The sequence below is a fragment of the Schistocerca cancellata genome, chromosome 7, assembly GCF_023864275.1.
Source record: "Schistocerca cancellata isolate TAMUIC-IGC-003103 chromosome 7, iqSchCanc2.1, whole genome shotgun sequence".
NCBI classification, from domain to species: Eukaryota; Metazoa; Arthropoda; class Insecta; order Orthoptera; family Acrididae; genus Schistocerca; species Schistocerca cancellata.
The window spans coordinates 390,086,103-390,109,781 of record NC_064632.1 but is presented as its reverse complement, the minus strand read 5'-3'; the positions used below and the strand labels follow the sequence as shown (position 1 = coordinate 390,109,781).

At 43.4% G+C, this 23,679-nt stretch overlaps 1 protein-coding gene across 1 annotated transcript in view; it reads left to right on the top strand.

Moving 5' to 3' along the window:
• The window catches only part of LOC126092144 (ATP-binding cassette subfamily G member 4), a 218,310-nt gene extending 198,683 nt beyond the window's left edge, over positions 1 to 19,627 (top strand). Inside the window, exons 9-11 of the mRNA XM_049907611.1 lie at positions 2,075 to 2,175; positions 6,790 to 6,945; positions 17,583 to 19,627. Of these exons, the coding sequence (XP_049763568.1) occupies positions 2,075 to 2,175; positions 6,790 to 6,945; positions 17,583 to 17,927 (602 nt within the window). The 3' untranslated portion in view covers positions 17,928 to 19,627. The remainder of the gene's footprint in view (positions 1 to 2,074; positions 2,176 to 6,789; positions 6,946 to 17,582) is intronic.
• The last annotated feature ends 4,052 nt before the right edge of the window (positions 19,628 to 23,679 follow it).

Here is a 23,679-nt window from a genome sequence, read left to right as displayed (position 1 = left end):
GTCCGGAGAAAAAAAAAACGGAGGCCTTAGAACTTGAATGCACCTCGTAATATCGTATCACACAGACTTTTTCCCAGTGGAGTGCAGCAACTCGACTTGGCATGAACCTAACAAGTCGTTGGAAGTCCCCTGCAAAATATTAAGGCATTCTGCCTCTATAGGTGTCCACATTTCCGAAAGTGTTGCTGGTGCAGATATTTGTGCACGAACTAACGTCTTGATGTCGGGCGATATGGGTGCCAAATCTTTCACTCAAATCGTCCAGAATGGTCTTCAAATCAATCGCGAACAATTGTGGCCCAGTGGCTTTGCGTTCGTCGTTCGAGAACATGAAATCCATGAATGTCTGCAAAAGGTCTTTCGTCGTATGTTCCACATTGATTTCTTGGGTTATTTCACGCAATGTTGTTTTGCTATTAGCACTGACAACTTTACGAAAACGTCGCTGCTCTCTGTCACCAAGTGAAAGCCGTCGACCACTGCGTTGTCTATCGTGAAAGGCAATACCTGAAATTTGGTTTTCCCGGCACATTCTTGACACTATTGATCTTGGAATATTGAATTCCCTAACGATTTCCGAAACTGAATGTCCCGTGCGCCTAGCACCTAGTACCATTCCGCGTTCAAAGTCTGTGAATTCGCGTCGTGCGTCCATTATCACTTCGGAAACCTTTTAACTTGAAGCACTCGAGAACAAATGACAACTCTGCGAATGCACTGCCCTTTTATACCTTGTGTATGCGATACTACCGCCATCTGTATACGTGCATATCGCTGTTCCATGACTTGCCACCTCACTCTAAATGAAATTACAATTAAGTCAATACCATCAGCTGCTGACGGGCGTTGATATACAACGGGGAACCGGCCGCAGTGGCCGAGCGGTTCTAGGCGCTTCAGTCTGGAACCGCGTGACCGCTACGGTCGCAGGTTAGAATCCTGCCTCGGGCATGGATGTGTGTGATGTCCTTAGGTTAGTTAGGTATAAGTAGTTCTAAGTTCTAGGCGACTGATGACCTCAGATGTTAAGTCCCATAGTGCTCAGAGCCATTTGAACCATATACAAAGAGGACATTTTTGGAACACAGCCTACGACCAGCTTAGAGACAGAAGTGATGACACCTTCTGCCGGACCTGACCATCATTTTGCAGGACAATGCTCAAGCACGTACAGCGCAAGCTATTACTGATTTGTTTGACAGATGGGACTGCTAAGTGCTATACCACATATTGCACTCCCCTGTCTTAAGCTCTCGTGAGTTCAACTCGATTTCTAAACTGAAAGGAACACTTCACAGTGTTCGCTTCAGAACTGCTACAAAATCGTCGGGAAATAGACCGCGCCGCTCGAACTGTGAACACAAATGGAACCGCTAAGAGTATCCTACGACTTCCACATCGCTGGCAAAGAGTTATACGCAATGATGGTGACTACTTTGAAGGTCAGTAAAACTTTGAAACTCGTATCTATTTTGTACGAGCTGTAAATAAATAGTTGCCACTATTACAGTTCCAACCCTCGTATATGTGTGAAATATCTTAGACATCTGTGACGCTTGCGTACGCGGGAAAAGCCATGGGTAGAATCTAAGCCCCTGGATAAATATCAGCCAAGTTTGATACACACATTAGGCGGACAGAGGAAGAAAAGAGGAGTTGGACAGAGAGGGGTGGGAGGAGGAGATGACTTAATAGCAGACTGGAATATGAGTACATGCGCAACGTCGGGTACTCGGCTACTTAATGATGAATCTCTTTTGATGGTGGAACACGTGAATTAACTCAGGATTTTCAAATTGCCAGACATTGTTATTGTGGCTGGGGTAAACGATCCATCTGTAACGTTTGTGTCACGTAACAAAAGTGTTCTTTTTTATTTCCTCTAATAACTCTACAACCTGTATTCCTCAATAATATGCATCTCTTTATATACACACTATTAAAATAAGTCTGAAGAGAGGTGTATAGCTACATAGTAGTAGCGAAGAAATGCCTTTCGATCGTATCATATCTACTACATTTGTAAACATGACGACATCCTAAGCTGTATCTAACTTTGATGTTTCTCTTTCAGTTCCAATGGAAATGAATATTCTGAAGAAAGAACATTTTAATCGGTGGTACTCACTCAAGTCATATTACGTGTCCACAACCATCGTCGATATTCCTGTCGCAGTAAGTACATAAGCAGTCAAACCAATTACTGATAATACGCTTGTCAAAGAGTTATTCATCCCATTACTGCTCAGCCAGAGGTATTTTTGGATAAAATTCGTACATTGTGTTTACGTGTTCCCCTCCTGATGACTATTTACATGTCTTGTGAGTTTTCTACCGTACTTTTCGAAAATAAAATCTGTTCCGAATGAATTGTCCTGCATCGGTTAGCATAAATAGTTGTTACCACTGTTACAGCAGCTATATTTACACTACTGGCTATTACAATTGCTGCACCAAGAAGAAATGCAGATGATAAACGGGTATTCATTGGACAAATATATCATACTAGAACTGACATGTGATTACATTTTCACGCAATTTGGGTGCGTAGATCCTGAAAAATCAGTACCCAGAACACACACCTCTGGCCGTATAACGGCCTTGATACGCCTGGGCATTGAGTCAAACAGAGCTTGGATGGCGTGTACAGGTACAGCTAGCTGCCCATGCAGCTTCAACACGATACCACAGTTCATCAAGTGTAGTGACTGGCGTATTGTGACGAGCCAGTTGCTCGGCCATCATTGACCAGATGTTTTCAGTTGGTGAGAGATCTGGAGAATGTGCTGGCCAGGTTAGCAGGCGAACGGTTTCTGCATCTAGAAAGGCACGTACAGGACCTGCAACATTATGTCGTGCGTTATCCTGCAGAAATGTAGGGTTTCTCAGGGATCGAATGAAGGGAAGAGCCACGGGTCGTAACACATCTGAAATGTAACGTCCACTGTTCGAAGTGCGGTCAATGCGAACAAGAGGTGACCGAGACGTGTAAACGATGGCACCCCATAACATCAAGCCGGGTGATACACCAGCATGGCGATGACGAATACACGCTCCCAATGTGCGTTCACAGCGATGTCGCCAGACACGGATGCGACCATTATGATGCTGTAAACAGAATCTGGATTCATCCGAAAAAATGACGATTTGCCATTCGTGCACCCAGGTTCGTCGTTGAGTACACCATCGCCGGCGCTCCTGTCTGTGATGCAGCGTCAAGGGTAACAGCAGCCATGCTGCTGCAAACGTCGTCGAACTGTTCGTGCAGATGGTTGTTGTCTTGCGAACGTCCCCATCCGTTGACTCAGGGATCGAGACGTGGCTGCACGATCCGTTGCAGCCATGCGGATAAGATGCCTGTCATCTCGACTGCTAGAGATCCGAGGCCATTGGGATCCAGCACGGCGTTCCGTATTACCCTCCTGAACCCACCGATTCCATATTTTGCTAACAGTCATTGGATCTCGACCAACGCGAGCAGCAATGTCGCGATACGATAAACCGCAATCGCGATAGGTTACAATCGGACCTTTATCAAAGGCGGAAACGTGATGGTACGCATTTCTCCTCCTTACACGAGGCGTCACAACAACGTTTCACCAGGCAACGCCGGTCAACTGCTGTTTGTGTATGAGAAATCGGTTGGAAACTTTCCTCATGTCAGCACGTTGTGGGTGTCGCCATTAGCTCCTACCTTGTGTGAATGCTCTGAAAAGCTAATCATTTGCATATCACTGCATCATCTGTAGCACGTCATCTTCGTTGTGTAGCAATTTTAATGGCCAGTAGTGTACATCATTGTCTGTAGAATTAAGCTGATTGATGATACACTAACTTCTTTAACATTAAGCACAAGTTTCATTTGCTCTACGGGATCTCACATTCCTGTCTTAATCATTAGTATATTTTTTGAGTGATAAAACCGTTTTAAATATCCACCTAGGATGTGGAAGTGTTTACACAATATGACCTCCATTCCGTCACGTATTTCACTAGTAGCCTGTGAAGAGCATATTAGTTACATGACTTATTACAAAATCTGTTCCTGTAAGCAATACGTGGTGTTGAGTAAGACTATACTCGCGGATTTTCGACGTGTGTGTTTGTGTGTGTGTGTGTGTGTGTGTGATCGTTCTCCCACGTATGTCTTAATAGTTTTTAAATATGAAGCACATATCACTGACGCAATTGTAAGTAATACAAAAGTGAGTTGTATTGCTATTACAGGCACTGGACAATGGCCAGAAACAGAAACTACCCAATAACTTAATGCAATACATGATGAGATAAAGTACATCTTGTATAAAGAATATGATAGTCCATTGTGGACATTTAAAGTGGTTTTATTATTCACAAATTATATATTTTGTGGACACACATGAAGTGACATTACAGACTAGATTTTCGATAAGTTGGAGGGTCCTTCAGTTATCCTTGACCCCAGTGCTTTTGTCTTGCCTGTTCTCTCCAACGACTATTGTTTCCATCTTTACTTATCTTACCTGCTTCTTCCCGGAAGTACTCGAAGTATCCTTACATAAGCTGCCTACAAGGGAACCTCCCCATCGCACCCCCCTCAGATTTAGTTATAACTTGGCTCAGTGGATAGGCCTTGATAAACTGAACACAGATCAATTGAGAAAACAGGAAGAAGTTGCATGGAACTGTGAAAAAATAAGCAAAATTTACAAAGTGAGTAGTCCATGGGCCATATAAGCAACATCTAGGAGAACATTGGCTGAGGAGTGCCGTGGTCCCGTGGTAGCGTGAGCAACTGCTGAAGGAGAGATCCTTGGTTCAAGTCTTCCCACGAGTGAAAATTTTGCTTTCTTTATTTTTGCATAGTTATTATCTTTCCGTTCGTTCATTGACGTCTCTGTTCACTGTAATAAGTTTAGTGTTTGTGTTTTGCGACTGCATCGCAAAACCGTGCGATTAGTAGACGAACGGACGTGCCTCTCCAATCGGAACCGAAAACATTTGGTCGCAAGGTCATAGGTCAACCGATTCCTCCACAGGAAAACACATCTGATATATTCTATACGACACTGGTGACGGCATGTGCGTCACATGACAGGAATATGTTGTCGACCCACCTAACTTGTACACTTGGCGAATGGGTAAAAAGATTCTTCTACCTTGCCCGATTTAGGTTTTCTTGTGGATGTGATAATCACTCCCAAAAAAGTGATGAAAACATAAGAGTTTGTCACATAAACTGAAAATAAAAAATTAAAATTTTCACTCGATGGAGGATTAGAACCAAGGACCTTTCGTTCCGCAGCTGCTCACGTTACCAGGAGACCACAGCGCTCCTAAGGTCATATAGTCCTTGATATTGCTTATCTTCCCATGAACTACTCAGTTTGCATATTTTGCTTATTTTTTCACAGTTCCACATAACTTCTTCCTGTTTTCTCAGTTGATCTGTGTTCAGTTTTTCAAGGCCTATCCACTGTGCCAACTTATAACTAAATCTGAGGGGGGTGCGATGGGGAGGTTCCCTCGCTAGTAGCTTGTGCGTCAGTGAATTTCCACTTTATCTTTCCAACTTAATTTGCCGTGTAGCATGTCTTGTTGCGGTTGTCTTTTCCTTTAGTGTTTTTAGCATATGTTTTGGGGGTGTTCCGGGTGCAAGTCTGTATATGGGTCCTAATCCTTCGTACAAGCATGATGTCGCCTAGTTGACAGCTCCTCGTGTCTCTTGGGCTTCTCTTGTTGTTAATATCTATAGCTAAGTACACACATCAAAAAAAGTTTTGCATCACCTCGGTTCCGAGACATCCGGAACATGTACAGATAATTAGTATAGAGATCAACATAAACATCATTTCCGCCTTTTTTATTGCTCATGAAAGCCACACATTGGTTGTTGTACCACCATATAGCGAGACCTTCAGAGGTGGTGGTCCAGATTGCTGTACACACCGGTACCTCTAATATCCAGTAGCACGTCCTCTTGCATTGATGCATGCCTGTATTCGTCGTGGCATACTATCCACAAGTTCATCAAGGCACTGTTGATCCAGATTGTCCCACTCCTCAATGGCGATTCGGCGTAGATCCCTCAGAGTGGTTGGTGGGTCACGTCGTCCATAAACAGCCATTTTCAATCCATCCCAGGCATTTTCGATAGGGTTCATGTCTGCAGAACATGCTGACCACTCTAGTCGAGCGATATCGCTATCCTGAAGAAGTCATTCTCAAGATGTGCACGATGGGGGAGCGAATTCGTCCATGAAGACGAATGTCTCGCCAATATGCCGCCGATATGGTTGCACTATCGATCAGAGAATGGCATTGACGTATCATATAGCTGTTATGGCTCGACGGTTCCTGACTGTCGGTAGCTGAGGTCTGTCGGGTCGTGTTTTAGCTGTGGATGTTCCTTCGCGTTTCAGCTTCACAATCACATCATCAACAGTCGATTTAGGCAGCTTTAGAAGGGATGAAATGTCCCTGATGGATTTGCCACTCACGTGAGACCCAATGACTCTTCCAAGTGACCTATCTACCGTTACTGCTTCTCCAGTACGCCCACCTACTTCTCTACTGGTGAGTCTGCATTTCGTGACATCTAGGGCTCGATTCTGCATTACGTATGAGTGTTCGTATACTTTTGATGATAGAGTGTATTTATATGCATGTTCCTCTTAGTTTGATAAATATGAGTACAGAACTATCGTTTGAATTCCTGTTCCACAGACACGAAACATTTAATTTACGGAGTGCTTTGTTAGATATAAGAAGTAAGAGAATGTCTGAATCCTGACTGGAGTCTTTCCACAGGTCCTGTGCTGTGCCATCTTCTCGGTGCTGGTATACCTCATGAGCGCGCAGCCGCTAGTGTGGGAGCGATTCGGAATGTTCTTCGCCATCAGCATGCTCGTCGTCTTCGTCGCGCAGAGCTTTGGTCTCATGATCGGCGCCGTCTTCAGCGTCGTGGTGAGTGTCAGCTGCCGGATGTCAGTGAGATACGTGACTTGTATGTGGCTGGATACATCACGCAAATGAAAAAGACCTAAAGGAACAGAGATTACTGCGCCATAGGCGTATAACAAAAAAGGAAGGTCTACAGGTAGAGAGCGATGCCGAATGAACAACATTTGGATGTTTACAGAGGAATGCGTGAAAACGTCAACGGCTATCTTAGCAGAATGTTATCGAATGATCTCTCATAAAGTCCAAAAAAATTCTGGTCATAGTACACTTAATACGCTGTCCAGCAACTTTAATGTGACCATCTGTCAAAAGCCTCAATAACCGTCTTTTGCAGAGCGAGAATTGCAGGTAGAGAGCCAATTCTGGAAGATACCAACAGGGATGTGGAGCCATGTCGACTCCAGTGCTATGACTAGCCCGGCTAGGTTTCACGGTTGAGGCCCCATGGCACGCAGAGCCTGTTTGAGATGGTCCCACAGATTCTTGATTGGGTTTACATATGGGGAGTCTGGTGGCCAGGGTAGTACGGTACATGTATTCTGGTGCTCTTCGAGCAGTGCACATACACTGCGAGCTTCTGATAGGTCCCATCGTGCTGAGGAGAAAGAAATTGCATGTAGGGGTGGACATGATCTCCATAGATAGAGGCATACTGGTGTCGGTCCATTGTGGCTTCCAGAATGACAAGATCACCGACGGAATGCCCTCTAGGAAGGACCCATCTTAATACGTGATTCATCTGAAAAGGCCACCCTTCCCCATTCAGTCGATGTTGAGTTGCGGTACTGGAATACAAATTCCAGTCTTCATCGTCGATGAACAGTAGTGAGCATCGGTGCATCAACCAGGCGACTACTGAGGAGACCCACAAGCAGTAAAGTTCGCTATGCCCTTTTGGTCGTCAGATAAATCGTTCCGTTTCTGCATTACGACACCGAACGCATTGTTTCCCGCTTCCCCCGACACGCTTCATGTACCCTCCACTGCTAGCGCTGCCATCTGTCGTCTGTTAGTGCTTATTGGACGATGACGCCGAACATAGGGACCGATTACGTTAATGTGATTGGACTGTGTATGAAGACTGTTAATGGCACCAAAGTTAGTGTCCAGACATTCATGGATGGGAGAGGAACTAGAACTGAGTGTAGCCAAGCACAAGCAGAAATGCTTATCTCTGTCATCAAATGTCCCTTTATAAAGGAAAATCCATGGGTATTGTCTCAATTTAATTGTCACGCTACTTCAATTATGTATCAGGGCCAGTGACGTTGAGAAACGGCTGAAATCTTTAAAACTGAACAATGCTCCGGGGCCTGGTCGAATCCCAGTTTCATTCTACATCGGCTCAAATATACCTACAATGCGTCGAACAAAAACTTTGCCCACTGATTGGGAAACAGCGAAGGTTAGATTCATCTATAAGAGGGTCAGTAGAAGGAATCCACAACACTACTGTCTACTATCCTTCACATCTGTAGTTGTTGAATGTTAAAAGATATTCTGGGCTCAAATGTAATGAGGTATCAGTTCGACCTTCTTCATGCCAGCCAGTATGTATTTCCGAAAACATCAAAATGGTGGAACTCAACCCACTACTGTTACCTGGCATCCTGAAAGCTACGGATCAAGACAGTCAGATTGATGCAGTATTTCTCGACATCCAAATAAAAGCCTACGTGTGCTTATCATCGGAAGTTCGATAGTGAAGGATATCAAGCGAAATTTGTGACTAGATGAAGGATTCCTTGGTAGGAAGGAAACAGCGTATTATCTTGGACCGAGAGTCGTCTACAAATGTGCCCCAGGGAAGTGTGTTGGGGCCCTTGCTGTTCAATATCAAAAGCTTTCCGTTCGAAGGCCATACAGTTCCGAATCGGTATGCCAATCAGGAAAAATCACCCTGAGCATTCAGGCAGTATCTCATTGACGCAACAGGTTGAAGATAAGCGTTTGGTAAAACTCCGTGTCCTGCTGCCTGCTACACATCTTCCTCTGACAGGAATCGTTGACCCTACAAGGCCTTTTTTAAGAGACCGGAGCGGTGATAATTGCATGCGGATGGGTCAGGATAATAGGATGGGTGCTCGAGTGTTCCCACTGGAGTTGGTTCAATTTCTGCGTTCCGATATTTGCGATGCAGGGACGTGTTTTGTTATCGTGAAGCTGCATCACCCAGAACTTGACACACCATTCCATAGTTGTGCATTTCGACAGACATGCTGCTACACATTCATTCTTCATTCTCATATGGATATCTACCGGTTGGTCCTGTTTGGGCGCATTTGGCAATAATTTCGCCCTAGTGCACGTTTCCGTGCCGTAGTTCAGCTTCCCGCGCTTAAAACACGAACGTCGGAAATACATTAATGATACACTAATTCTTTGCCTAGATGTCGGTGATCATATACGTGTTGGTGGTATGTATAGGTACTCAGCGGCGGCGTCATCAGCGCCCGCAATCAACTTAAAGAATACAAGTGTGGTTACGGGTTGTGAGAAGAATGCTACAAAATGTAAATTAAAAAATATAACTCACAGCCATCTTGGCATTCTCTCAATCACACTGCAACACAAAACAGCAAAAGACGTATGCCTCAAGGCAGTGTGTGAGTAAAATACGCAGACTACAGCCGCCCAATGTGTAAAATAGCGGAGCAAGGAAATGAGCCTATACGATCAATTGGAAAATAAAATATGAAATAACCACCCTAGAAACTCGTTAAAGCCTTCTATGTAAGACACTACTGAGAAAATCAGACATCACATAGAATCTTAAAAGACGAACCACACCCTATTCATTATCACCTAAAATAGAGGGCGGGTCAACTAGTAAATGGGTTGCAGCCCTCGCGGCTTGGAATGAAACACATCCACGTAAAATGTATCATGTAGAAACCTGTACACCATAGTACTCCATACCGGTTGGTCTTCCTGTCGAAGGAGGAATCCATGGGTCAGAGGACAGTGTTCCCGGGGCAGAGGCCGGAAGGAGGAACGCCACGGCCGTATCATTGGTTTCACGGGTCTCAGCTTCTGTCCTCCAACTCTAACAGTTCCTCCTATCACAGACACAGAATGTTTTGTTTCAGACACCATGGACAGGGTTAGCACATTCAGGAATTATACACAGGTGTGCCAAATTAAAGCACCAAATGGAAATTTTGGAAATGTTTATTCATTTTGCCACAGAACAGTATAAACAGGTGATAGTAAAGTAAAAACAATGTAAAGAACACACAAATTAAACAACTGAAATTTGCATAACGGTAGACAAAAATGTTCTTCGTTTTTTTCAGCTTAACGGTTTTGCACAAACATTCCGACAGCTGGTTAAAGCGCTAATAAGTACAGGGTATTACCACCTCTGGCCTGACAGTGACGGGGCATGCTGTGAATAATATCGTCAATCTCATGTTGATACAATAACGCCCATTCTTCCTCCAGAGCTAGTCACAAGTCTTGGAGAGTGGTTGGTGGATGCTGCAATGATGCAACGTGACTCCCTAGTCCATACCAGACATGCTCTATGGGATTCAAATCGGGAGAGCGAGCAGGCCACGCCATGCGTGCAATATCCTCCGTTTCCAAGTAAACATCAGCAGGTCTTGCTCTATGAAGTCGATCATTGTCGTCCAAGTCTAGGCACGCACACAACCACACATGAGGTCCCAAGATCTCCTCACGGTACCTGGCAGCAGTTAAGCCTTGCTGATTCACCCATACAATTTCATGAAGAGGTGTTCATGTGCTCAGCATAATTCCTGTCCACAGCATTAGGGATCCTCGTCGATATAGGTCTCTTTCCATAATGTTTGGGTCCGTCCAGACGCGAATACGTCGAGTCTCACTCTCCAGACCAAATCAGGACTCATCTCTGGAAAGAATTTTGGCCCTACGTTCGACCGCCCATGTGGCATGTTGACGAGTCCACTATAGACGTTCCCTTCTGTGAAGACGCATCAGAGGTACACATACAGCAAGTCCCTAACAATAAAGGGCATTCTGCCGAAACATTCTGGGCAACATTTATCTCGATACAAGAAATCCAGTGGCTGGTGCGAGGTCAGATGCCAGTTGCCATGCAGTACTAATGAGGTATTATGGTTCCCTTACATCCAAATAGCGGTCCTCTCTTTCTGATATCACTCGTGGTCCGCCTCTCCCTGGTCTTTGGGATACTGTTTCGGTCTTTCTAAATTCTTGCCACATCAGAGAAACAACAGAACGATTCACATTAAGCCATCAGGCCTCATCGGTTTGCGACTGTCCTGCTTCCATTCTTTTTGGGCCATCCACGCAGAGAGTCTGGTAGGCGCCTTCTTTGTGCCACTCTGTACCGTCGATGACTGTATACACAGCGATTGAGGATGTGGGACTACCCGGCAAACACTACCCTGTTTAATAGGTGCCCTGACGTCATCGTTGACGTTTTTGTCCATTAATCGGGATGCCATTTTCCTTGCAGGTAACGATTATACGGACATCTGTTGACAGTTTGTATGATTGTACGGTGAATTAGAGGCAAGACAGGGAAATAGTGGTTCCTCGCTTTCAATTTGGACACCAGTATAGCTACTTCAATTCCGTGAGTGCCCTCGTGCCGCGGTCCCCAGCACCGCAATGACACTTCCTCTCCCTGCCGCTGTAAGTGGAAAAGGGTGTCTTGAATCACCTGAAGGTACTTTTGAAGTGGATACATGTGATCGATAGCCTGAAAACACTTAGGGAGTCGGTGCGTATGAGGAATTTGATAGCAGGAAGCCTTTGCGTCTACTCCAGTGCCCTCAAGATCGCATATAATTCAGCTTCATACATTGTGAATGTATCATAAGCGAAGCGTGATGACACAGTCAGGAAATAACACAGCACAGCCTAAGGATTCATCCTACTTTAGACCCATCAGAGTAAACGAACGCACAGTCGTAGCGCTCGGCTACAATTCTGTAACAGATCGATTTAAAAAAAGAGGCCGGAGTAAAAATCTTCTTCCACACTGATAGATATAATATACAGGGTGGTCCAAAAGTCCGGAAACACCCTCATAAAATTCAAATGGAGTAGCAAACAAGGAAGCAGAGTCCCTACACTCGAGGAACGGGAAGGGGGAAACTTTATAGGCAATGCCACCAACATGGCGGCCATCTAGAAAGCCGCCATCTTGGATTCAACTCCAAAATTTCAAATAGGAATATGGTCATGTGACATATCAAACAGATAGATAATTTCACAAGAAAAACAATGCCGTTGTTATTTTAGACATAGCGTTATTCATTCTCGGGTTATAGCCAGTTACATGTGGCAGCGGTGGGACGCTCTGCAGCATGTGTGTTATGTGCCGACGAGACATTACGCCGAAGTTACACAGTCCTGAGAGATCATCAACAGTCATAGGAATGGCCCGATATGTTGTCCATTATGTTGGCTTGTTAATGCTATCTTCCGAACCCAGTCCTGATGAACTTTGACCAACACATCTGGCTGAATTTGACCACACGCATCAACAATGCGCTGCTTTAGATGATGCAAATCCCGTATTTTCACAGAATAGACCATTGCTTTGACATGACCCCAAAGATAAAAATCCAACGGAGTCAAATCTGGTGAATGTGGAAGCCACTCCCTATGACCAATCCACTTTTGAGGGAACTGCACAGCGAGGTATGCTCGCACATTGTGCCCATAATGTGGTGGGGCTCAACATGATGGAAGAATTCCGGAAATGTCCGTCCTCCGTTAACAACAAGGGAAACACTTCTTCATCCAATAACCTCAGATAACCGTTGATTAAAACGTTAGCATGAGTGAATTATACCTAACAGTTAAACACATGTAACGTATCAGGCATGGGATAGTCACTTTGCACCGTTTCAGACTCCATTTTATGACTTCTCAGTACGTAATATTCACGCTTCCGAGCGTCCCACTGCTGCCGGAAGTAATTGGCTATAACCCTAGAATGAATAAAGCTATGTTTAAAATAACAACGGCATGGTTTTTCTGGTGAAATTCTCTATCTGTCTGGTATGTCAGATGAGCACATTCCCATTTGAAATTTTGAATCCAAGATGGCGGCTTTCAAGATGGCCGCCATGTTGGTGGCATACCCTACAAAGTTTCCCCCTTCCCGTTCCTCGTGTGTAGGGACTCTGTTTCCTTGTTTGCTGCTCCATTTGGATTTTATCAGGGTGTTTCCAGACTTTTGGACCACCCTGTAATCCTCCGTATGCGTAGTAACCAGAGCGGCGAACGACTTCAACTCGATGAAGCACAGAAATGTCGTCTGCACCAAGAGCACTGTCCTACCGCGGGCGAATCCCCAATGGTCCGTTGCTCGTGGCCTATTTCTAAAAGGTCGGTCCAGTGGAGAACCTGGAATGGAGTCTGCACTGCCAAGTGGTGGTTCACCAGTCTCAACACACAGGCTGCGAATCGGACTACGCGTATCGAAGTCGCGCTTCGTTGCATAAATGCTGCAGCAACATCCTCAAACGGAAATTTTTTGATCATCCATTATACAATGAAGGAAACAGAACTGATAGGCGTGTTTCTACATCTGAAAGACGATTTCCATTCAGATTTCGCTCAAGTCGCATAAGAGTGGCCCAAGTAACGCGACTATGAGAATGCAAGTCAGGTTTGCTTTAAACACGTGCTATAACGGTCATTAGCGTCGTGTAATAGGGCTAAGAGGAGCTGCAAGTTCCATCTGCGATACTGCAGAAAGACTGGACAGGAGTGTAACCGCTGTACACGACTGCTGGCAGCGGTGGCCACGAGAACGTACGGTCGCAAGAAGAGCGGGCTGCGGGCGGCCACGTCGCTCTACCGAGAAGAGGCAGACGCCCTGTAGGCAGAGCCCCTGTATCGTGCGTTTCACTGAGCCCAAACCACCGTCATTTACAACTTGAGTGGTGTCAACGCGAGAGCTCACTGGAGAACAGCCTTGTACCGCATGTCTCTAGAGGAACGGAAGGTTCCAAATGATTGGAAAAGAGCACAGGTAGTCGCAGTCTTCAAGAAGGGTCGTCGAGCAGATGCGCAAAACTATAGACCTATATCTCTGACGTCGATCTGTTGTAGAATTTTAGAACATGTTTTTTGCTCGAATATCATGTCGTTTTTGGAAACTCAGAATCTACTATGTAGGAATCAACATGGATTCCGGAAACAGCGATCGTGTGAGACCCAACTCGCTTTATTTGTTCATGAGACCCAGAAAATATTAGATACAGGCTCCCAGGTAGATGCTATTTTTCTTGACTTCCGGAAGGCGTTCGATACAGTTCCGCACTGTCGCCTGATAAACAAAGTAAGAGCCTACGGAATATCAGACCAGCTGTGTGGCTGGATTGAAGAGTTTTTAGCAAACAGAACACAGCATGTTGTTATCAACGGAGAGACGTCTACAGACGTTAAAGTAACCTCTGGTGTGCCACAGGGGAGTGTTATGGGACCATTGCTTTTCACAATATATATAAATGACCTAGTTGATAGTGTCGGAAGTTCCATGCGGCTTTTCGCGGATGATGCTGTAGTATACAGAGAAGTTGCAGCATTAGTAAATTGTAGCGAAATGCAGGAAGATCTGCAGCGGATAGGCACTTGGTGCAGGGAGTGGCAACTGACCCTTAACATAGACAAATGTAATGTATTGCGAATACATAGGAAGAAGGATCCTTTATTGTATGATTATATGATAGCGGAACAAACACTGATAGCAGTTACTTCTGTAAAATATCTGGGAGTATGCGTGCGGAACGATTTGAAGTGGAATGATCATATAAAATTAATTGTTGGTAAGGCGGGTACCAGGTTGAGATCATTGGGAGAGTCCTTAGAAAATGTAGTCCATCAACAAAGGAGGTGGCTTACAAAACACTCGTTCGACTTATACTTGAGTATTGCTCATCAGTGTGGGATCCGTGCCAGATCGGGTTGACGGAGGAGATAGAGAAGATTCAAAGAAGAGCGGCGCGTTTCGTCACAGGGTTGTTTGGTAACCGTGATAGCGTTACGGAGATGTTTAACAAACTCAAGTGGCAGACTCTGCATCGCGGTGTAGCTTGCTCGCCAGGTTTCGAGAGGGTGCGTTTCTGGATGAGGTATCGAATATATTGCTTCCCCCTACTTATACCTCCGGAGGAGATCACGAATGTAAAATTAGAGAGATTAGAGCGCGCACAGAGGCCTTCAGACAGTCGTTCTTCCCGCGAGCCATACGCGACTGGAACAGGAAAGGGAGGTAATGACAGTGGCATGTAAAGTGCCCTCCGCCACACACCGTTGGGTGGCTTGCCGAGTATAAATGTAGATGTAGATGTAGAGGTCAGTTGTGTCTTCTGATGAACGCTGGTTCTGCCTCGGTGCCAGTGATAGCAGAGAGTTGGTCAGCAGGAGGCCAGTTGAGACCCTGCACCCAACCTATTTGCACCCAACCTGTCTGCTGGACCTACACCTGGAGTTAAGATTTGGGGTACGACTTCGTATGACAGCAGGAGCACTGTCATGGTTATCCAACGCACCCTGACTGCAAAACTGTACATCAGTCTGGAAATTCGACTTGTTGTACTGTTGAACAGCGTTCCACGAGGTGTTTTCCAACACAATAACGTTCGCCCACATACCGCTGTTGTAACCCAACATTTTCTACACTTTGTCGACGGGCTACCCTGGTTTCCTCGATCACCGGATCTGTCTCCAATCGATCACTCATCGGACGACAACTCCAGCACCTACCACAAAGTGCATTAACTGTCCCTATAGTGGCCGACCAAGTGCACTAGACGTGGAACTCCATCCCACAAACTTACATCCGATATCTGTACAACACAATACATGCACGTTTACATGCTTGTATTCAACATCCTGGCGGTTACAACGGTTATTAACGTACCAGTACCTCACATTTGCAATGAGCTATCTCGCACTTACATTAACCTGTAATCTTGCAATGTTAGTCACTTAGATATGTTACATAGATAAAAGAAATCTCAAAATTTCGTTACTCTACATTAATTAATTTTTGGTATTGCGATTTATTTCATTAGTGTATATTAACGACCTCCTAGACGATATTAATACACTACTGGCCATTAAAATTGCTGCACCAAGAAGAAATGCAGATGATAAACGTGTATTCATTGGACAAATATATTATACTAAACTGACATGTGATTACATTTTCACGCAGTTTCGGTGCATAGATCCTGAGAAATCAGTACCCACAACAACCACCTCTGGCCGTAATAACGGCCTTGATACGCCTGGGCATTGAGTCAAACAAAGCTTGGATGGCGTGTACAGGTACAATGCCCGTGCAGCTTCAACACGATACCACAGTTCATCAAGAGTAGTGACTGGCGTATTGTGACGAGCCAGTTGCTCGGCCACCATTGACCAGACGTTTTCAGTTGGTGAGAGATCTGTAGAATGTGCTGGCCAGAGCAGCAGTCGAACATTTTTTGTATCCAGAAAGGCCCGTACAGGACCTGCAACATGCGGTCGTGCATTATCCTGCAGAAATGTAGGATTTCGCAGGGATCGAATGAAGGGTAGAGCCAAGGGTCGTAACACATCTAAAATGTAACGCCCACCGTTCAAAGTGCCGTCAATGCGAACAACAGGTGACCGAGACGTGTAACCAATGGCACCCCATACCATCACGCCGGGTGATACGCCAATATGGCGATAACGAAGACACGCTTCCAATGTGCGTTCACCGCGATATCTCCAAACACGGAATAATCATCATGATGCTGTAAGCAGAACCTGGATTCATCCGAAAAAATGACGTTTTGCCATTCGTGCACCCTGGTTCATCGTTGAGTACACCATCACAGGCGCTACTGTCTGTGATGCAGCGTCAAGGGTAACCGCAGCCATGGTCTCCGAGCTGATAGTCCATGCTGCTGCAAACGTCGTCGAACTGTTCGTGCAGATGGTTGTTGTCTTGCAGACGTCTCCATCTGTTGACTCATGGATCGAGACGTGGCTGCACGATCCGTTACAACCATGCGGATAAGATGCCTGTCATCTCGACTGCTAGTGATACGAGGCCGTTGGGATCCAGCACGGCGTTCCGTATTACCCTCCTGAACCCACCGATTCCATATTCTGCTAACAGTCATTGGATCTCGACCAACGCGAGCAGCACTGTCGCGATACGATAAACCGCAATCGCGATAGGCTACAATCCGACCTTTATCAAAGTCGGAAACGTGATGGTACGCATTTCTCCTCCTTACACGAGGAATCACAACAACGTTTCACCAGGCAACGCCGGTCAACTGCTGTTCGTGTGTGAGAAATCGGTTGGAAACTTTCCTCATGTCAGCACGTTGTAGGTGTTGCCACCGGCGCCAACCTTGTGCGAATGCTCTGAAAATCTAATCATTTGCATATCACTGCATCTTCTTCCAGTCGGTTAAATTTCGCGTCTGTAGCACGTCATCTTCGTGGTGTAGCAATGTTAATGGCCAGTAGTGTAATAACTTCAGACTTGCCCCAGTTGACGCTGTTATCTGTAATAAAGTACTGTGAGAAATGAGGTTTCGCAGTTATTTCTCATAGGTGCGCTTATCAGCGTTTTCTGTTGCCAAAAAATTACCCGCACTATGTAACGTTCCTCTTTACTATTGCAGAACGGCACGTTCCTGGGACCGACGCTGTCGGTGCCGATGATGATGTTCGCGGGCTTCGGTGTGACGTTGCGAGACCTGCCCCCATACCTGTACTGGGGCTCATATATCAGCTACCTGCGCTATGGGCTCGAGGGCTACGTGACTGCCATCTACGGCATGGACCGGCCCAAGCTGGACTGCTCCGTTTTCTACTGCCACTACCGCATCCCCAGTGTCTTCCTCGACACCATCGCCATGGGCCAGACGCCGTTCTGGGTCGACGTCGTCGCACTCTGCGGCATCTTGCTGGCCCTAAGGGTCGCCGCCTACTTCCTGCTGCGCTGGAAGCTCTACGCCGTCCGGTGAAGAGGACCGCGCATGCTCCTCACGCCGCCAGCGACGCCGCGACACATTCGAAAACCAACCTCAGCCGCCTACGAAGCAACGCTGTTAACGGCGTTCGGCACCAGCAAAGATGACACACGTTGCCTTAACGCCAACAATGAATAACTACTGTTCAAGCGCGTTCGTGTTACGACCCATCTGAGTCAAATTTAAACCCTAAAATTTCTTTAGCTGCTATACGTAAAACTATACCAAAAATAAAATCTTGCGTTTCGGACAATCTCACATACGAAAGCTTGTTTTAAAAAATGTGGCATAAGACTGTTGTTACCACTTCGTCTCCTCTTCAACAATGCGCATTGGATCTCTACAATACTATTTTAAACCATTTTATTTTGGTCTTCTACTATTTATTACATCCTTTTGTTCACATAAGATGCTCTTAGGAACTGAGGACTTCTGTAAATGAAAACGCAAAAACACTACAATTTTTTTACTGAGATCAGTGACGCATAGTCAGTTAACTTTCTCTCATAATCCATAAAATTAACTTTCTCTTGTAATTCATAAGTGTATGCTAGCGGAAGAATGTACAACTCGATGTATTTTGTATATATCGAACAGCTACATCACTATCTACTCCGGTCAGATTTTAAATGTACCTGAGAATTTATCTGTATATTTGTGATGGAGCATCCATCATAATAGACTGATAGAAAAGTTTATATCAGAATACTTCTCTGTTAAATAGCGTCAGTGAGTACTAAAGACAATAAAACGACGAGGTATGCGAGAAGTCCCTTTTCCTCTCTTGAAAGTAGTAAGAAACGTCAGGCAATGCGTTTCGAGATTAAAACTGATTAATGAGCGTATCTAGTTCGACATAATTGTCAAAATAAAATGATGTTAAGCATTTACATACCCAAAATCAATGCAACTATGTTTAAGAGCATTACAAAAAATTCACTGTGTTTTGACATTGCCGTTAGAAAAGCAAGAACACGTGAAATTCTTGCATCCACGATATTCAGTTGTGTTCTAGGAATTACGGGAATAAACTACAACCACAAGCAAACATAACTCTATGAACGCTTATTAATGGTTTTCATAGCAAACAATTGGCGTAATTTGTTAAATGTGGAAACTTTACTGAAAACAGGTATTTGAGCACTCACACAACGTCACTTTAATGTGTCTGAGTTGTGCACAAAGTTGAATTTAAAAAGAGCCTGCCAAGACTACTTAAAGTTCAGTGAATCATGACAAATAATGTTGCTACTCAATTTGTGTAGTATGTCCCGTTAAGTTCTGTATTTTCAGTTTCCTCGACATTTATATGAAGATATTGTGAGACTGACTGCAGTACAAATCATTCCTGACGTTCTAAAATAAACAAGCTGTAAAATAGTGTGCAAACGCTCTTAAACAAAGAAGCTGGTTTACATGACATTATTTCATTAAAACTCTCATAGCATAGAAAATCTGATTTGAAATAATTTCCAAATTATTTAGGATTTTGTCGATAAAAACAAGATGGCTAGATGTCTTGTAAAGAATCAGATTGTAAAATCTTGGAACTTTGTCGTTTGTAGTTTCCTCTTCACTTCGTTTTTGTTAAAATGAACTGTGTGATAATATTTTAAGTAATTTTTTATGTATTTAACACTCTGTAAATAGGATCCGGGCAGTTCATTTATATCAAATAATAACATGAAAAAGTACTCTGTATAATTATTTTTGCATAAAATAGTATCAAACTATTAAGTAATTCCCTATTGCACATCTCCCATTCCCAACTCCTGACAATGTTACATTGTTCTGTACATGATAGGTCTGGCAGACTCGGAATCTGAGGAATTTCCTTCCTCCATTGCTTCCATAATAATAAATATCATTCCTATATGTGTTTTTTTAGACTTATTCACTTTTATTTAACTGAAACCTATGCTGTTATAAACAGTACAAATAGTGAGGAATAGTTATTCACGTCTGTAATAAGCGTTTGTAGCTAACAGACATGACATGAATATGATAAGAGCTATGGAATATTACTGCTTCTGACTGAGATAAAGATGACATACATCTTTTGTTGTTTTAAATTCAAGAAGTATGTAACTGAAGCCACTATGTGGCTGCAAGAAATGTTTCTAAAAATATGTTTTCACAAGCAACTCAACTCGTTCTTTAGGTATTGGTGATGAGTACATTTTAACATACCGAACATATCCCATTATTCAGAAGAATTTCTTAAATATTTTCAGTATTGCATTGCTATGATTAAGACTCTTACATTATTCTAAACATGAAACACAAATACAAAAAAAAATCGTCCAACCATTAGCTGACAATACCAATTAAAAGGAAGAGCATGTCAATGATTCCTTCACTCACTCTTTGTACTCAATTCTCAACATACAAAAAATTATGATTAATATTTCCACGAAATGAAGAATTGTGGCAGGCCTATGAGTAACAATATGTTACGCTTGTATCAGTAAATTTTACACGAGATTTTAATAAATATTCAGACAGCCATAGACTATATATATAGCTACATCTTTTTCAAATATATATGTTACATAAATAGATACATAAGATCTACTTATGTACCCATATATGTCTTTGTTTAGCATTTTTACCAAAAATGTTGGGTACTTCTTGACAGATTTACTTACAATTTTTAGATGATACTCTAATAATCAATCGGACAGTACAGACTACATTATATACAAAAAATTGTGCAAATGGCTCTGAGCACTATGGGACTTAACATCTGAGATCATCAGTCCCCTAGACTTAGAACTACTTAAACCTACCTAACCTAAGGACATCACACACATCGATGCCCGAAGCAGGATTCGAACCTGCGACCATAGCAGCAGCGCGGTTCCGGACTGAAGGGCCTAGAACCACTCGGTCACAGCGAACGGCCATACGAGGGTGGTTTGATAAGCCTGATAAAAAAGTATAAAAAAATGTTTGTTTCATAAATAAATCATCTCGACACAGTCTCCTTTGAAGAAAATATATTTTGTCTAGAGGTCGTCCAGCTTTTTCATAAAATTGGAGAAATAAGTTCCGTCAAACTCTGAAAAATGCTCCTTTATTTCTACTATCACTTTCTCACTTGATAAACACATCTTCCCAGCCAGCCAAAGTTTCAGATCAGGGGATTGGAAGAATTCACTTTGGGCTAAATAAGATGAAAGAGGAAAACATTCAAAGCCCAGTTCATGCACTTCCTCCATTTTTATGGCCGATGTATCGGCTGGTACAATATTCTGGTGAAAGAGGACTTTTTTCCTGTAATCTTCGTATTTTTTAAGCCAACGCCAAGTTTCAAACGACCCAACAATAAGGAATAATAGAACCCAGTTATGGTTGTGCCTTTTTCCAAGTAATCTATGAGGATTATTCCCTGGGAATGTCACGAAACAGTAGCCATAACATTGCTGGATGATATAATTTTCTTTGCCTCCTTTGGTGCACTTTCACCAGCCTTCGCCCATTGTTTTCACTGCCGTTTTGACTTTGGCATGTAGTGATGGATCCAGGTTTCATCAGCGACGCCAGAAGTCTTACAGATTGCGATTGAACGTCACCAGACACTGCGCTGAAATGTTGTGCCGGATGCGATTTAGTCGACTGTGAGCACACAGCTTCTTCACAGCAAATTCTTCGTGCAGGGTATCATACACTCGCTGAGTAGAAATGCCTACAATGTAAGTAATATCACGAATTTTTATATGTCGGTCTTTTATTACCATATCACGAGCTTTTTGAATGGTTTCCCCTGTGGTGATCTCAAGTGGACGACCGGAGAGTGTTTCGGCTTTGGTGCTTCTCAGACTGCGTTTAAATTCATTAATCCAAAAGTAATTGGTATTCAATGATGGTGGAGAGTCGGCGTAAACTTCATCCAATTCTATTTTGACATGTGTGGCAGTCCAACTCTTCAAAGAAGAAAGCTTAATAACAGCCCTAAACTTGGTTATCTCCATTTCACGCCACATTTGTCGTTCCTAAATTTCCAAAGGATCCTGGGAGGTACACAACGGTACATTACAGGACAGTTTATTGACTGTTGTGTTGTAACCTGCAGATATTTACTGAAGAACAAAAAATAAAAGGCTGGTAAACAGCAGAAGACCTGACATTTTGCAGAAAGACGTCGTATGTCTACCCATCAAAGTGAACTTTTGGTCATTCCACTTCCAGTCAAATCACTGTAAGTGGAACATAAGAAACTCGCATGGAATGCAGTACCTACATTATGTAACGTGCCAAATAAGCCACCGCAACTGAAGCTCAAAGAGAAATCAAAGAGATGTGACAATAAAACGTCGAGGAAACCAATTCCACATTAGCTGCTGTATTAGATCCACAAACGGCAAGAATCTTAAACAAACTTGGTTTTGAAGCAAAGGTAATTACATATATACAAAGACAAGTGAAGTTTAAATGCCTGAATCATTAGACTTTATACAAAATTGTTACGTCTCAAGAAAAATACTTGTCTTAATAAGAAAAGACAACAACAGAAGTATACCATTCTCAGGCATGAAATATGTAAGCTGCATTTATACGGATACTCAAAAGTATTTCTTCACGAATAAGTTTTAGGTTTCCCACTGAATCTGTGAGATTTCACTGTTTTTACATTCCACGGTCATTCATGCCTCTAAATAATTTATTAATGCTCGTAACGCAAAAATATAGTAACTATTTTGTTAATTAAGTAGAAAAATAATTAAAAACAAACATTAATGTTACTGCTGACTTTCTCGCCGCTAGGGGCACTAATATCGTTCCATCTACCAGACATTAACAATTTTCACAGAAGTATGTGTCGCAACTCAGTGCATTAGGTTATGATCTTACTATGTATTTGCGTGGCGAATTAACAAGTAATTTTATCTACAAACGTAAGTTTGCTGCGCGAAAATATTTCGCTGCTGTATTTTGCAAGTACTTACAGTTATTTTCGAAGTATCCGTCCAGATTCGCACGCTCCTCTGTTGGAGGAATGCACGCAGAAACACGATACATGTTGAAACGTCCCCTTAGAACAACTTATACATATGAAACGTCCACTTAGAACAATTGTACATGACTGTGCTTAACCTGGCACACAATAATTTTAGCGCAACGCAATCTGACTTTCAATAATCCCTACAAAACAATGGCCCTGACTAACTTTAACCTATACCTTTCACAAATCACTTACCTCACAAAAATCTTCGTTACTGGAACTACAGCAATACAGCGAGCGCCACTACTGCCAGCTAAATAAAAGATTCACACTACTGAAGGCACTAACTACTGATAGGGATAGTTAGCAAATTAAAGATATTAATAGAGAACAAACACTGTATTTACCTCAATATTCATAATATATACAGCAGTTCATGACATTTTTCAAAACTCCGCCATCTCTCTCCCCACATCCACCACTGCTGGCGGCTCACCTCCAACTGCGCAACGCAACGCGCTGTTCACATCCAGCTATAGCAGTTCATGACAACAATGGCAGGCAACAATGCAAACTAGCCACAGACTGCACACAGCACAGCCAGTGATTTTCATACAGAGCGCTACGTGGCATTACCCATATAAAAATCTAAACAGCCTACTTACATAGCCCCCATGCTCCCCACAAAAAATTTTACAAATTTTTTTGGCCAGTGGCCAATAATGATTTGAGAAAATTTTTTATAATTACACTAACAAAGATATCCAATGCACACACTTATTGATACAATGTTGGTCAAAA